The sequence below is a fragment of the Uloborus diversus genome, chromosome 8 (genome assembly GCF_026930045.1).
Source record: "Uloborus diversus isolate 005 chromosome 8, Udiv.v.3.1, whole genome shotgun sequence".
In the NCBI taxonomy this organism is placed as follows: Eukaryota; Metazoa; Arthropoda; class Arachnida; order Araneae; family Uloboridae; genus Uloborus; species Uloborus diversus.
In genome coordinates this window covers 50,487,719-50,503,608 of record NC_072738.1, presented here as the reverse complement: position 1 = coordinate 50,503,608, position 15,890 = coordinate 50,487,719, and the positions used below count along the sequence as shown (strand labels likewise).

Sequence of the window (15,890 nt, the reverse complement as noted above, 5' to 3'; positions counted from 1 at the left end):
AGGCCCGGATCTATAAATTTTGGGCCCCCTGCAAAAAACCGCAGGGTCCCTAACTGCGTACTGGATTTCTACGCCACTTGAAATCATTGATTATGATTAGTGCAAGTATAATTAGATAGTATAAACTTTGTATTGATTATTTTTTCATAAAAAAAAATATGCATAAAACGTGTCCTATATTGCTGTACCTCAGAGCCAGAGGAACGTAAGTTACGTTATGATAATTTTACAGTCGAGAGGAAAAACTTATTTCTGGCCCATGCAAAGGATGGGACGCACGCTCTTTTAACACTGGTAAAAAGTTGTAAGGGATATTTTTTTAAGAATTACGTTCACATGGCTCGATGCGAAATAAGCTTCTACATTTAATGCACTAATGAACAGAAAATCGCAATTTTCGGACTTGCGTCCTTCTGGTTCTGAGGTACAGATTATTCCTATACTTTGTGTGGAAGATGACGTATGTATTAAAAGTTGACCACTTCTACCTCTGCATTGTGAATTGATAAAATTCAAGTGCGCAAACTCCGAGATAATTCACCATTTCGGACTTGGCGTTTTTGTCAGTGATCCATTCGCGATGTGAGCATTTTTTCGGGTATTGTCCGATTTCGGATTTGCCCCCTCCCCAAATCCGACACTGCTTCTTATGCATAGTAAAAGCACTGCTTCGTATGCATTTCGGTGATGACAGGACAATTTCTAGGCATTTTCCTACAGCCTGGCCCCTGCGATCACCGGACCTAAATCCGTGTGACTTCTGGTTGTGGGGCTTCCTGAAAGATCGGGTCTATGGTGGAAGCATACGGACGGTGCCTGAATTAAAGGACAGCATAAGGCGCCATGTTCATGCTATTATAGGTCCAACATATAGAAATGACTACTCCGCATTTTTCATTTTCGTTCTAAATATGAAAGTTGATAGTGCTGCATTTTATTATTACTACATATTGTACTGTTTTATTTTATGTCTCTCTTTCCCATTGGTAATTGATTTTGTGCAGCATAGCAGTATTTTATTCTGAATAATACTGCTTTATTTAATACAGTAAAAATGCATTTCTCTATGTAAGAAACGGTAATATATGGTTAAGAAATGGTTTTGAACAATTTGAAGGGTGCTTACAAATCTCTAAAATAATTGGGTGTGTTTCCAAAAAATTCACATTCATGCTCTTTTCTGCAAAGCGAAGTTTCGACTTACGCGAGGGGTCTTTGAAGGCATCCCGCGCGTATAGCGTGTTCCAAAACTGACTGACACATTTGAAAAATCAATTAAAACCAAACGGACGGCGATAGAAATAAAGGGTGGTTATAATTAAAGTTTCCCTGTTTAGATCACTCTAGTGACCGTTCCACGCATCGGATTTCGATGAAACTTGGAATATATATTATGTAGACCATGGGAAGCAGGATTATGCAATAAAAAATAGTTCAAAACTCGACGACAGGGGCGCTCTACACACGTAAAACATCCGGCAACAACAATGTTGTGTATGAACAGTCACTGCATCCCGATTACATTACCGTATGGTGTGGTTTCAACGGTGATTTCATCCTCGGTCCCTATTTTATCGAGGAGACCCCACCCTAAGGTCCTGAAAGGTGTTCCATCACAAGTCCCCGATATTGCGCACTTCTTGAGCAGCAAGTCATTCTTGCTTTGCAACAACGAGCGTGTTTGGACTTAACTGTCTTTATACAAGATGGTGCACCCCCTCACATTGCTCGTCCAGTAAAGGCACAGCTTCGTATGCATTTCGATGATGACAGGACAATTTCTAGGCATTTTCCTACAGCTGCGATCGCCGGACCTAAATCCGTGTGACTTCTGGATGTGGGGCTTCCTGAAAGATCGGGTCTATGGTGGAAGCATACGGACGGTGCCTGAATTAAAGGACAGCATAAGGCGCCATGTTCATGCTATTGATAGGGAAACCCTTCGTGCAACTGCGGCTCACGCTATAACACGTTTTGAACACGTGGTTGACGCAGATGGAATGCACATTCAACAAATTCTGTAAATAAAAAAGATTTTGTGACAAGTCTCCGTCTTATTTGATACATGCGCCCTTTTCTGCCCTGGTGGTAGATTTTTGAACTAATTTTTTTTTTATTGCATAATCCTACACCCCATGGTCTATATAATCTACATTCCAAATTTCATCAAAATCCAATGTGTAGAACTGTTACTAGAGGGGTCTAAATAAGGTAACTTTAATTGTAACCACACTGTATACCGTTTTTGCATTATGCTTGGGAAAACAGTAAATTTTCAGACAGACACACTTTTAAATGGACAGTATTCATGTGACGTCACTGCGGGTCAAAACCGGCACTGCAGTGCATTGTGGGAACTGCAGCAGACGAAAATCCGGTACTACAGCGTATAATAACACTTGGCTTATAAACTCTTCTTTATATTAAAAAATGCGAGGTTTTGTAAGTTTTTTAGTAAGAAATGTTGTAAAAGAATGATGAACGATTCATTTAATACGAAATACTCTCTTTATTATCGTATTTTCATGGGTTAAAGCCTTTTTGGTTCCTCATGAGAAACATGGTGAAAACTCGAATTCTCGTTTTACTTTTCTCTTTTCTCGGTATTTTTCATGCAGTCACAAGTCTGCAGCATGTTCATGATACGTATGAAGTCCTGTAACCTTTAAGTAAAACGATTTTTTTTAGCACTACTAACACTGCATAGTTGATCAAAATACCCGCAGACGGACAGCTGATGGGACCGTTGCCAAACCGTGAATAAGGTCCATTAGTTACAATGTTCCTCAACAGATGGCTCTGCAGGTATTTTAAAAGGGTAAGACCGCCAAAAATGGCCGGTATATTTGAAAAATCAATGCTGCCCGTTTAGATTTTATTGATTTTTCAAATATGCCGGTCGTTTTGGCGATTTTACAGCCTACTTATTCTTTTATACCTTTAAAATACCTGCAGCGCCGTCTGTTGAGGAACATTGTAACTAATTTTGAGAGTTTGTCTGTCTGAAACTTAACTGTTGTCCCAAGCATAATGTAAAAAACGGTACATTTCCGTCGCTGTCCGTTTACTTTTTATTGATTTTTCAAATGTATCAGTCATTTTTTAACACCCTGTAAGTCGAGACTTAACTCTATATTCGTGTTTTGTCAAGAAAACGATAACTTTTTGCCAGTTTTTCCGAAAAAACTTTGTGTTTTAAGGGGTTAAAAATAACTTACCTTAGCGATAATCGCAGCGGACACATGATCCGGGGTTGTTTCTTCGTTCGTTGTTGTAGCTGGGGTCGGTAGACTATTTGGAGTTGAGGACATAGAGGACTTATTCACCGAGTATACCATAGCAGCCGGCGGCAGCGTAGGCACCGAAACTTTGATGGTCTTGACGTCTGGTGGGCACTGTTCGAGGAGCAGAGAGGAGGACGAAGCGCGGATGTCCTTCTGAGGGCGGACAAGATGTCGTTTGACTTTCGCTTGAAAATCTGCTGGTAACTACAAAAAAAAAAAAAAAAAAAGATCTTGTTACTAAAATGACAAAAAGATGTCCTTCTGAGGGCGGACAAGACGTCGTTTGACTTTCGCTTAAAAAGTCTGCCAATGGCTATGAAAAAAAAAGTAAATCTTGTTACTAAACTGACAAAAGAACGTCCCTTGGAAGGCGGACAAGATGTCGTTTGACTTGCTCTTGAAAAACCTGCCAAACAAAAAAATCTCGTTACTAGAATAACAAAATTTTTTTGACTCCCAAAATCATTTTTATCCATAGCAATCAGCTATCTCTTTGCAAGTATTTTCTGTCGTTTGATTACTTGATTATTTACTGGTAAGTTACATTTACAAATCATTTCGCTTTGCCACCAAAAAATGATTTATTTATTGTAAAAGCTCCACTTTATAAACTGAAAGTATTAAGAATTTATTTGTTTTTTAGAAAACTCACCATAATTGCAGAAGTAATGATTAACGCATAGAAATTTGTAAAATAAAATTTTTTTTGAAGCAAGATGATGAGTGTATTAAAAATGCAGTTTTCTTTGAACTATAATTAAAAACTCTTATTTAAAGACAACTTATTAAAATCTCAATTATAAAGACAGTGTATTGGTTCTACAATGAAAGGAAAAATCCTTTCTTGAAAAACAATAAATGTGCATGAAATAATAAACACATAAAATTCCTGTAAAAATGCAATACTTTTGCAAATTTCTATGTAGAAACAAAAGTTCTACTTTACAACGCTTGTTCAATATGCATTGCCGAATACATTTTAATTGAAAATATTTCAAAGAATTTTAAATAATCAATGATTCGAGCACTAAGCATGTTTTATGTATTTTATTTAATCTATGTGGAAAAAAGTCTTTGAACGAACATAACAAAAAAAATTTGCATAGAGGAGAAACTTTTATTAGCTATTGAGTTTGACCATCAAGTAGTCTCTAGAAATGCTAATAGCGTGGGAGCAAATATTGATTTAATGGAACCAATTAGAGAATTTTTCTTTTTTAATTAAGGAAAAACATTTCTAACCCTAATGAAAAGGATTTGTTCCAAAATATTTTTTAAATCATCGATTACTTTCTTTGAAGCACATTAAATTCAAATTCTAAGAAATGAAAATTTATTATTTTTGTTTTCTGTATTAGTGTTGTGTTTTCAAAATTTTTAGGTTGCGGTTTTCACAGCTTTTGTTGCTTTTGAAAACTTTAATTTAAAACTTTATGCTCCAAGGGAAAAAAAGTTTAATATTCAACTTCAGTGAAGTAAATGAGGAAAAGTATATTGAAATGGGGGGAATAAATTCACCTTTTTAACATGGGTTTGTGTAGATGAAATTTAATTTGAATTTAAGATTTTCGGCGATTTTAGCTTTTATAACATTACAAAAATTATTTTTTCTTTTTAAAAATGCATATAAATAAACAGATTAACATTGAACTCTAATAAACACAATACTAATTTGAATTTGCGTTTATATTCATTAATTTGGTTAATGTTTCTGTGGCGAATTTATTTCCAAGATTGCAGCTGCTGATTTTTAAAGTTATTAAATAATAGTTTTGATAGTTTCAAGAATGTTCAAAGAAAAATTTTATGTTTTAAACATTTATCAAGCACTTTACTATAGAATGGTATAAATTGACTAATTTAGAGAGATTTCAAACCAGTTTACCGCTACTCTGAGGGAAAAAAAAATCAAATTTCGAATGGTGTTTGTTGTTTTTTACAAATGCCAGCTATTTAAAAATAATAAACAGTAGGGTAACGACCCCAGTAATTGGCACTCCAAGAGTTTGTCCTTAAACGTACCTCTGGTTTCATTGCTTAGAGTCTATTTCATATTATTTAAAAAATATTTTAATGTTAATACTAATCTTTGGTTGTTTTGAGACCTATCATTTTTCAGAATTTCATATACTGCTCATATTTTAAAATAAAAAATAACATTTAAAATACTTTGATGGTGTTAGTTTAGCAAACAATTTACCACTCTAGTTATCTAGTTACTCAACAGGTAGCGCCATTGAAACCAATTTTGCATTTTGCTTACTTTAAATGACGCCATCTTTAAAGCAACTAGATAACTGGAGTGGTAGAAGGGATTTATAGTTTTTCGACTAGGGCTCGACCGATGGCACTTTTTGGCCGATGGGCCGATGCCGATTGTTGGCCGATTGTTCAAAGATGGCCGATGGCCGTTTGCCGATTGTTTTCCTCCAAATGTCCGATTGCCGATGGCCGATGGCCGATGTCGTTGGCCGATGGCAAAAAAAGAAAAAAAAAAATCTGACGGAAATAAATTGATAAGATTGTCAGGGATTTAAAGGATCAATTATTCATTTCACTTTACTTCCTTTCTACGAATAAGGACTTGTAATCAAAAAAAAAAAAAAAAAATCAAATTCCTACCTAATTTCTATTTTACGATCACTCAATTTAAACTTCACAAGTTTTTTTCGGCACATCTGTACACACATATGTAACTAAGAACATATAGATGACCAAAATATCCATTTTGAACATCTCCTTAGTTAATTATCGCAAGTTCTCTTGTGATGTCTTCATACACGCAAACGTGCGTCACTCAGAAACGTTATGAAATAGTAAGTTGAAAACTCATGCGCACGTAGTATGATCAAAAAGTTCGAGGACAAGCAGTATAAAGCCTTACCCTGAATAGTTCACATTACCGAAGAACATCTATCTATAAAATAATCACCTTGAAAGACTATGCACTTTTGCCAACGTTCGTATAGCTTTTAGAAGCACTCCCGGCAGCCATTTTTCGCAACCTCCTGTAAGGCTTCTTGCGCTGCCGTTTTCTTCGTCGTGGGGAAGAAGGCGACTTTCATGTCGAGGATGCACGGTTTGATTGATCAATGCTCTGATATGACAAACAAATAACTTAACGTTTCGTCGGATTTAGCTCCGTGTGACTCTTACCTGTTCCCAGCAAAAAAAAAAACAAAACATTTGCATGCACGCCGCTTTCTTCCGTCAAGAGAACAGAAAGCTGCATCATAGTTGGTTGCGAAAAAGGCTTCCAGGAGTGTTTCCAAAAGTTATATGAACACTGGCAGAAGTACATAGTCCCTCAAGGTGACCCTTTGAAGGTGGATGTGCTTCGGTAATGTGAACTATTCTGGGTAAAGTTTTATACAGCTTGTCCCCGAAATTTTGGATCGTACTACATACAATCTATATAGGATGTAGTTATGCTTCTTTTTTTTTTTTTTTTGACTGTTGTATAATGGTAGAGAAAGAACAACAGCAAAAAAAAAAAAAAAAAAGAAAAAAAAAAAAGAAAGGAAAAAAAAAGGAAGAAAAACCAAGACTGTTTAATAACCAACTGATTTTTTTTTTTTTTTTCAATTGAACACATAACTAAGATTTCAGCAATATTGTTATGAATTATGTACACTATACATAGTTAAAAAACTTTAAATTATGTTGTCCATCATTCAAAAAAAATTTAAGAATAAAAATATGAAACAGTCAACAAATTACGCAATTAAAGTGGAAAGATTGCACGTAGACATTTTTTAGTCATGAAATTAAACGATAAAGGTAAGAGATAAATTACAATATCAGGGTTCATACACTTTTGGTTAAAAAAAGTTCCCTGACTTTTCCAGGTTTTCCAGGTTGTTTTTTAGAAAATTCCAGGTTACTCGCTTCATTAAAAATTTAAGTTTAAATAGTAATATTTTCAAAATAATTAAAATTGTTTAAAGTAGCAATGCAGAAGAACTGAAACTTCTCCCCTTAGATTTAAAAAAAAAAAAAAATCTTAGATTTTTTTCCTTTGTTTTCTCTGTCAAAATTTTAAGTTTTTTTTAAACATTTTGTTCAAAATTGTTTTAATTTGTTTACTATTTGTTGAAAACAGAGTACTTTCAACTTATTTTAGGTTTTTTTTGATGTCACGCGTAATATTATAGCGTTTTGCTGTAGTCCTGCAGCAACCTTTTAGCATCCACTTTTGGTTTACAATACTTTTTATTTTCTTATAAGTAGGTTACACAAAACATATTGAGCAAAATGCAAAGCTAAATTTTAGTATAAATATGGTTAACTTGTTGCATCAATTGGCATACCATGTAATGCATAGTAACAAAAATCAACATCCGCCGATCATAGGCCAATGCCAATAATCTTTTTTTTTTTTTCACATATTAAATGATGCTTACATTAAAATTTCAAATTTTCTTTTCCAGAAAGTATTAGTTAATTTTCAAAAATTCACAACTTTTTGCACATTTTAATGTTATTTTCAATGTTACTCATTGATATAAACATCCAATTCTGTTTCTGGAAGTTTAAGTCTATTTCCATTGTGCAAACGATCAAATATGGCGACAAAGTGAAAAATTTAAAATAATATGTAGATTTTTGGATTTGTAGTATAAAAGTAGTAATAAATAATTAATAATCCTTAAAAGGATACAATAAAAGCAAAATAGTCAGTATTTAGCACATAAGAGTCTAAATCAATTAAAACAAAAAAATGTTATGAAGATTAAATTTTGCATTTTTCCAGAAAATAATTACAAATTATCCGGAAAAAAAAAGGCACAATTTGTGTTGTTTTCAATAGTTTGCATTGCAATTAACATCCAATGCCGTTTTCGGGAACTTAGGCACTTAAAAAGTCTTGTGTATTTCCATCTTGGGAATGACCAAATATGGCGGCTATGCCCAAAAATAAGAAATAACTTTTTTAATTTGTCGCATGAAGACAATTAAAAAATAATTAATCTTCATGAAACTACAATTCATTGAAAAGTTTTTATCACATTTGCGTCCGAGGCAGTGAGGATAAGATTAAGTTTTAAGAACAAAATTTTTTATTTCTCAAGAAAATTATTTTAAATAACTATAGAAAAACAATTTGTAGATCATTTTTTGTTATTTTCATCAGTTTTCAATTAAAGAAAACATCCAATTCTGCTTTGTTTTTAGAAACTTAGGCATTTTAGGATCGTATCTACATCTATCTTGTGAATGACCAAAGATGGCGACTGCGTTTCACACGTAGCTGAAATGATTTTCCGATCAAAAAAAAAAAAAAACTATTTTCCCCGATCGATCTTCCCATCTACAGGTTGTGCTTCCGAAGCAGTAAATTGTCTTCTCTCCTTTTGAGTTTGTACATAATTGCTGTTCACCTGATTTTTTTTCCCTTGGGAACTACTGAGAGCCAAAAATGGCGGCTGCTGAAGATTTTTTGGGTCGCCACTTTTTTCATTGCTTTAAAATTGTTACAATTTTTTTTAAATACATCGATAAAAATGAAGATTAGATCTCATAAAACCAAGTTCCCTGGGAAAAAATTGGGAAAAGAAAAATTTTGGGGACACATTTGGAAAATTCCCTGACATTTTTGACTATGTCATTTTCCATGATAATTCCAAGTTTTCCCGGAGCGTACGAACCCTGAACCGAATAGAATGTTGTGGCAACCCATCTAAAACTTTAGGCAATAGAAAGAAATGCGTTCCCCTCACTGACTCCATGTAAGAAAATCTTCGATCTTTTGGCGCATTTTTCTTTGTGAAAAAAAAAAAAAAAACGTTCATTTCTCGATCGCAGTTTTTAAGTGCCAGCGTCGGTTTAGATAAAAATTTACAATTTTTTTCGTGAAATCACAATAAAAACGAAGACTAGATCTCATGGTAGTTAATTCCTAGGGAAAAAAATGGAAAAAAAATTTTTGGAGGACAAAATTTGAAAACTCCCTGACTTTTCCCTGACATTTTTGACAGTGTCATTTTCCCTGACAATTCCCGGTTTTCCCGGAATTCCCGGAGCGTACGAACCCTGAATATTAAATCATAATAAGAATATTTTTGTACTTATTTAAAATTTATGAATGGAAAAATTTGCATTTTTCATAAAAGCTATAACAGTGATATAATTTTTTCTGAAAAAAGAAATAGCCATGAAAAGAGTGAGGTTCTTAAAACGCAGCTACAATAAACAAATTCGATATATATTTCAAGTTAATAATAACTAAATACATATACGACTTGCTCTTATGTTCGCACACATAATATTGAACAATTTGATTGTTTAAAATCTTTTATGAAGTACTACAAACAAGTTCGAATTAAATTTTTCAATTTAACAATAATTTGCTGAAATTTAAAAAATTGCTAAATAGGAAATCCTTGAAACTTTTCTATAACATATTATTAAAAATATGATGAAAACGAAAATAACTCGTTCATTGATTTTATAAAAATACGTGAAAATAGTTACTTACTATAGAAAATAATTGATCGCTATAAATGATGCAAAAGAGATGGCGCATTACGAAATAAAGATGAAACAAGAATGAGAAATACGCAAAATGACATTTCTTGAGCAAAATAAATAATCGCTAAATATTTAAGAAATGCTTGAAACGAGGAGGGAGGGGCGGGGGGGGGGGGGTTCACGCGCTGATTTTGGAGTAACTCACAACATTAAACTTCGTTCCCAATTTCGGCCTCATTTGTTCAGTACAAAACCGCTACCACCAACGCCTCGGAAGAGTTTCTGAGTCGACTTCAGCACTTTCGAAGAAAAAATTCAAAAGTCCCTTTGATTTCCGAATTATGTCACCATTCGAAACGTCTTTAATCAATTTCTTACATTAATGCTCTAAATTCCTCCTAAACAATAGAGTGAGTTTAAATAACAAAATCTCTAATTTTATGAATGGTGTTAGTTTTAAACAACTCGGAAGTGCATTTGGAGTTTAATTTCAGAAATACAGGGAGGGGGAGGGGAGAGGCACGTAAGTGTTCTAAAAATTACCGTCGGTTCAACGGGAATCTAACAAAATGACAGAAAAACCGGTTTCGCCTTTTCATATTTATTTCCACGGTCTCCAATTCGGCAGTATACACTCTATAACCAAAAAATCGACGCATCAAGAAGCAATCATCCGATTGCTTTGAAATTTTGTATGCATGATTGTTTTGACCAGATGTGCAAATGATTAAAATTTGGTGTCCAATGAATGAACAGTTTGATCTCCAGCGCATCGAAACTGCGCATCCAGCAGATGTATATAAAGAGCAGTTCTTCAACTGTTGTTAAAACTTTCGGTTTGATTGCGATTCAGATTACCTTTCAACAACTTAAAAATGCCTCGCCGCATGGTTCGTGCTCATTACGAGCAAACTGTCAAAGTTTAAACGAGGTCATATCATTGGATTGAAAAAGAGGCCGGTTGGTGAAATCGAAGCTCGTCATTTGAGTCGAAGCGATGCGGCGATTCGAAGATGCTGGCAAGGATGGGTGGAAAATGGCAGAGTTCAGCGTCAGGATGTTAGCGGTCGACCTAGAGTGACAACAAAATCGTGATGACAGAGTGATTGTCCGATTAGCTGTCACAGCGCTTTCTTCATCTCTATGAACCATCAGACGTTCAACTCAAACACCAGTGTCCATCATGACCATTTACAGACGGTTGCGACAACGAAATCTACGCTCACGCCGACCGTTATGCCACTGAAGCCTACACACTGGTGCATGGCTCGATCAGATTGGAATGGTGCCGACTGGGGATGTATAGTCTTTAGCGACGAATCCCGCTTCCAACTGTCTCATGACGATCATCGAAGACGTGTTTGGGACACCCAGGGCAGAGGAGGGATCCTGGTTTCACTTTTGCACGCCACACTGGCCCTCAACAAGGCATTATGGTCTGAGGTGCCATTTCCTTTGATAACTGGACCCCTTTGGTAGGGGTACACTTATTAGAGGTACACTTACTGCACAGTTTTACGTCGACAACATCCTAAGTTTTGTTGCCGTTCCTTTTGCAGTACCCTCGGCTGGTTTTCAGCAGGACTATGCCAGATAACATACGGCATGTGTTGCTATGAACTGTCTGCAAGCTTGTCAAATTTTTCCGTAGTCTGCCAGATCGTCAGATCCCTCTCCCATCGAGCATCTCTGAGATATGTTGGGATGGCGATTGCATCTGGCAAGGAATGTTGAAAACCTCGTTCGACAATTGGAGCGAATTTGGCCGGAAATACTGCAGGACAACCTCCGGGAGCTTTATCTTTATCGGTGTGTTCCACGTCGTGCTTAAGCTTGTATGTATAGGCTAGAGGCGGGTTAATACCTTATTGAACTTGTTACTGTAACTCTGACATAAATTATTCAATTGTTCTTAGAATTTAATCATTTACTATTCTATGCATTGTCTTCCTATCCACAAATTTTCATCTCAATCGGATCACTCCTTCTTGGTGCTTCGATTTTTTTGTTATAGAGTGTATCACCAAATGATCGTCAGTCTGAGACGCTATATTAGTTTTGTATTGAAATAAGTAGTTAATAGCCATAAAAAATGAGTAAATAAGGTTTTTAGAACACCCGATCGAAAACAAAAAGGGAAGTGCATAACTGGAACGTACGCAACACCACATGCGAAATTTTAACCTTCTTCAGTTTACCATTTTTGAGTTACGACTTATGAGAGATACATGCGTTTATCCAGCCGCAAGAAACAATGCAATAATTAACTTGTTTGATATCTGAATGCAGTATTAAAAACTCTTTCAGGGGTGGCTAAAATAGAAATTCATACCGAAGTTTAAGTAAGCAATTTTATATGAAAACAATAACTCCCTTTACTTTGCATTAAAAAGTAGAACAGCAAAGGTCCTTTTTTTTCAAAAACATCGGCCAATTCCATCGGCTTTTCGACGTTTTTAAGGCCGATGGGCCGATGTTTCCTGCAAGTTAGCATCGGCAGCCGATGCCGATGCCGATGGCTAAATTGTTGAACCATCGGCGCCGATGCATCGGTCGAGTCCTATTTTCGACAAGGAAGCTTTATGACATACAGAAACGTGCAGTGGCACAACAAAATACAAAGTTTTGACTGTGTTTCTGAACAGTTAGTACCAATATTGATCAATTTTTCTCTCCATGAACTTGATTTTCGGAAACCATCCTGGTAAAATATGGTGTGCAGTGAGTGCAGAAAGCTTTCCAATGCCTGCTGAACTTCGTAATTTCGCTGGGTAAATTTTCGAAGAATGGTTTCCAAAAATTGAAAAGATATGCCATTGCAGCTTACGTCAGAATGGTACAGGGATTCAAAAGTAATTGAGAGATGAATAAAACGAAAAATAACTTTTTTGGGTAAAAAATGAATAGAAATTTAACACTTACGGAATTAAATTTGTGAGCAACAAAACTAGATGGCTTGCATTGAAGAAGTCGGACAGCAATGTTGCAATCATTTCGGTATTGTTCCTTTAAAAAAAAGAATCAATTAATGAATGAAAACGCAAAACGCATGGTGACGCTATAAAAACACTCGATACTTCACATCTGTGATCAGCCATAATGAACATAAGACCAATTATTCGCATCCATAATGTAGCATATCATACCATGACCTTTTGTGCATGCAGCAATGAGACAACACTAAAATTTGGATTTTGCGTATCCCAATGGAGCCAAGTTTGATTGTGAACAAAGTTTCTCAACCGGTTCAATAATACTAAAATCGGGAACATTGGGCATTTCGAGCATCTTGTAGATTAAATGTAATTCATATCTTTATTCAATAGAATAGGTTTCATGTTCTTGCATGTTGTTCTTTTCAAACAAGGTTCGCTTATACAAGGTGTTCCAAAAATGACATACATTTGAAAAATCAATGAAAACTAAACGGGCAGCGATAGAAATTTACCGTTTGTTGCATTATGATTGAAACAACAGTAAATTTTCAGACAGACTAAATTTCAAAATTAGTTGCAATGTTCCTCAATAGATGGCTCTGCAGATATTTTAAAAGGTGTAAAAGAAAACGCAATCTGTAAGACCGCCAAAATGACCAGTATAATTGAAAAATCAATGCTGTCCGTTTAGTTTTTTATTAATTTTTCAAATATGCCGGTCAATTTCGCGATCTTACAGACTGCGTTTTCTATTATACCTTTTAAAATACCTGTAGCGCCAACTGTTGAGGAACATTGTATCTAATTTTGAAAGTTTGTCTGTCTGAAAATTTACTGTAGTCCAAAGTACATTGCAACGAACGATATATTTCTACCTCTGACCATTTACTTTTTATTGATTTTTCAAATGCACTAGTCATTTTTGGGGCACCCTGTACTTTCTATCATCTTTTTTGGACAGCATACCTAAAGGAACCAATTTGCTATAGCAGAGCAAGCTGTTGTATCTGAAGCCCTAGGTCGTAGTTTAAGTAGCGACACGTCCGATATTTTGGAGCTAATTGTCGCTTTCTTCCTATGTCTGCTATAATGAAGTAGCATGTTTTGCCTCTTGATTGCGGTGCTTCTCGATTATGGATTAACTTGGAGTTAATAAGAAACCTCAATCAAAAAGCAAAAAACGCTACTTCCAACATAGCAGATATAGGAAGAAAGCATCGTTTAGCTTGAAGATGGCAGACGTGGTCTAGTTATTCTAAGATTCAGGGCTTTAGTTGTATAGTTGTATCGAGAGAAAGTTCACTTTTAACAAAAAACAAAAAAAAAAAAAAAAAAAAATGCTTTGGTGTCCGCTAAATTTCAGAAAAAAAAAAAGAAAAAAAAGTTTCGATTTTATTGTTTTGACGTGGAATGATTCTACATGAAACTAATGTAAGAATATAATTTCGCAATTTTAAAGGAACATGTTTTGCGTTAATTATTATTAGTATTTCGAAAGGTTCGTTTAGACAATCTCGATTTTCTGCAAAACCCCGAAAATTTGTGAAGAGTCCGTTTATTTGTAATCGTATAAATTGTGAAAAATCCTTTTTGTTACAAATAAGGCAACAATTCAAACTTGATATGTGGAATAATACTTCCGATTGAAAATCCCTTTTTTATTTTCGCATTTTGCAATAGGAGTCGTTTTAACAAATAAGAAAGAAAAACCATTCTGACCAGATTTTTTGTTGAAAAACTTTAGAAATCAACAATGCATATATTTTTAGCCAACAAAACAAAAACTTAGCATGTTTTACACATAGTTGTTAAACTATTGACCTTAAGTTCTGCAGAAACTTTCATCAAATTCCACTCACTCTTTTGCTGGTCGTTATCTCCGCACACGGCGACAAGGGAAATATTTGCTGTAAAATAGGCTAAGGCGTTCAATCATTTTCTTCTCTTTTAACGCAATATCCGCACCTTATTCAACCTCGCGCTTATCGGCGAATTTTCCTGCATCAATCATTCTGAGGATGAAACACGTCAAGAAGATGTACTTCACTTGTAAACTCCAAAAAGATTGGTCACGTCTGACTTTGCAGTCAGAGATTTGCATAAGTGAAATCCAAAATCCGAACTACTTACAATTACTGTAAAGTAATCTACTTAAAGCTTTCACTGTGAATAATTTTTATTAATAGCAAAGCTGAAAGTCTGTATGTCTGGATGTCTGTTACACGCATAGCGCCTAGACCGTTCGGCCGATTTTCATGAAATTTGGCACAAAATTAGTTCTTAGCATAGAGGTGACCACCTTGAAGCGATTTTTCGAAAACTCGATTTTGTTCTTTTTCTATTCCAATTTTAAGAACATATGCAGAGCAAATTATCATAACGTGGACGAGTAAATTACCAAATTATCATAACATGGGCGAGCAAATGAACATAGCAAATAGGCGAAAAATTCATTATCCATTATTTGTAAATGTAGAGGCGAAACAAATGAACTTTTAATTTTCTACTACGGGCAAAACCATGCTGGTACCGCTAGTTTCTGCAATAAAGATCCGACAATCTCAGTTAAACAACGTGAGTTCTCCTTCAAATGCTACGATTAAGTTGTCTTGACAAGTTATGCACAAAACTCGTTCTATTATTTTATTTTGTAAAAATGCAGAAAAAAGAAACAAAATCTGTTAAATTACACCAGTTTTAGTTTAAAACTCAAGGTTTCTCAGTAACAGCTTCACTGAAAAAAAAAAAAAAAAAAAGCTCTGGACCAGGACGGATACAAGGGAGGGGCGAGGGGACGCTCGCTCCCACTTTGAGGGATTCCGAGCCGAAACATTTTCCCATTTGAAGTTCTAAAACGCAAGTGTAGGTCATCTTTGACAACGTTAAGGAAAGGAATGTAGTTCGAATCTCCCTCTGTTGGAAACTTTTCGGAACTAAAGTTTCAATACGGCAATTTCAGACATTCTTTGGTGATATTAGGAGGAGAAGTTTGGAGACCTACCTCCGGACATTTTGCAATATTTAAGTCTTGAAGCAACGATTGTAGACAGCTCAGGTAATGTTATTAGGGTAAAAATGGGTTCACTGATTTTCCTCCGGTAATTTTTCGAAACTGAAGTTCCAAGAAAGGGCAGTTTTCGAGGACCTACGATCATGTTAGGGAGAGGGGGTTCCAAAATAATCCCCGGAATTACTACGA

General features: G+C 35.2%; 1 protein-coding gene across 1 annotated transcript in view; it reads right to left on the bottom strand.

The window, feature by feature from the left end:
- The window catches only part of LOC129228307 (uncharacterized), a 28,776-nt gene that overhangs the window by 362 nt on the left and 12,524 nt on the right, over nt 1-15,890 (bottom strand). The window contains exons 4-5 of the mRNA XM_054862982.1: nt 12,678-12,761; nt 3,219-3,488 (exon numbers count right to left, since the gene is read on the bottom strand). Of these exons, the coding sequence (XP_054718957.1) occupies nt 3,219-3,488; nt 12,678-12,761 (354 nt within the window). The remainder of the gene's footprint in view (nt 1-3,218; nt 3,489-12,677; nt 12,762-15,890) is intronic.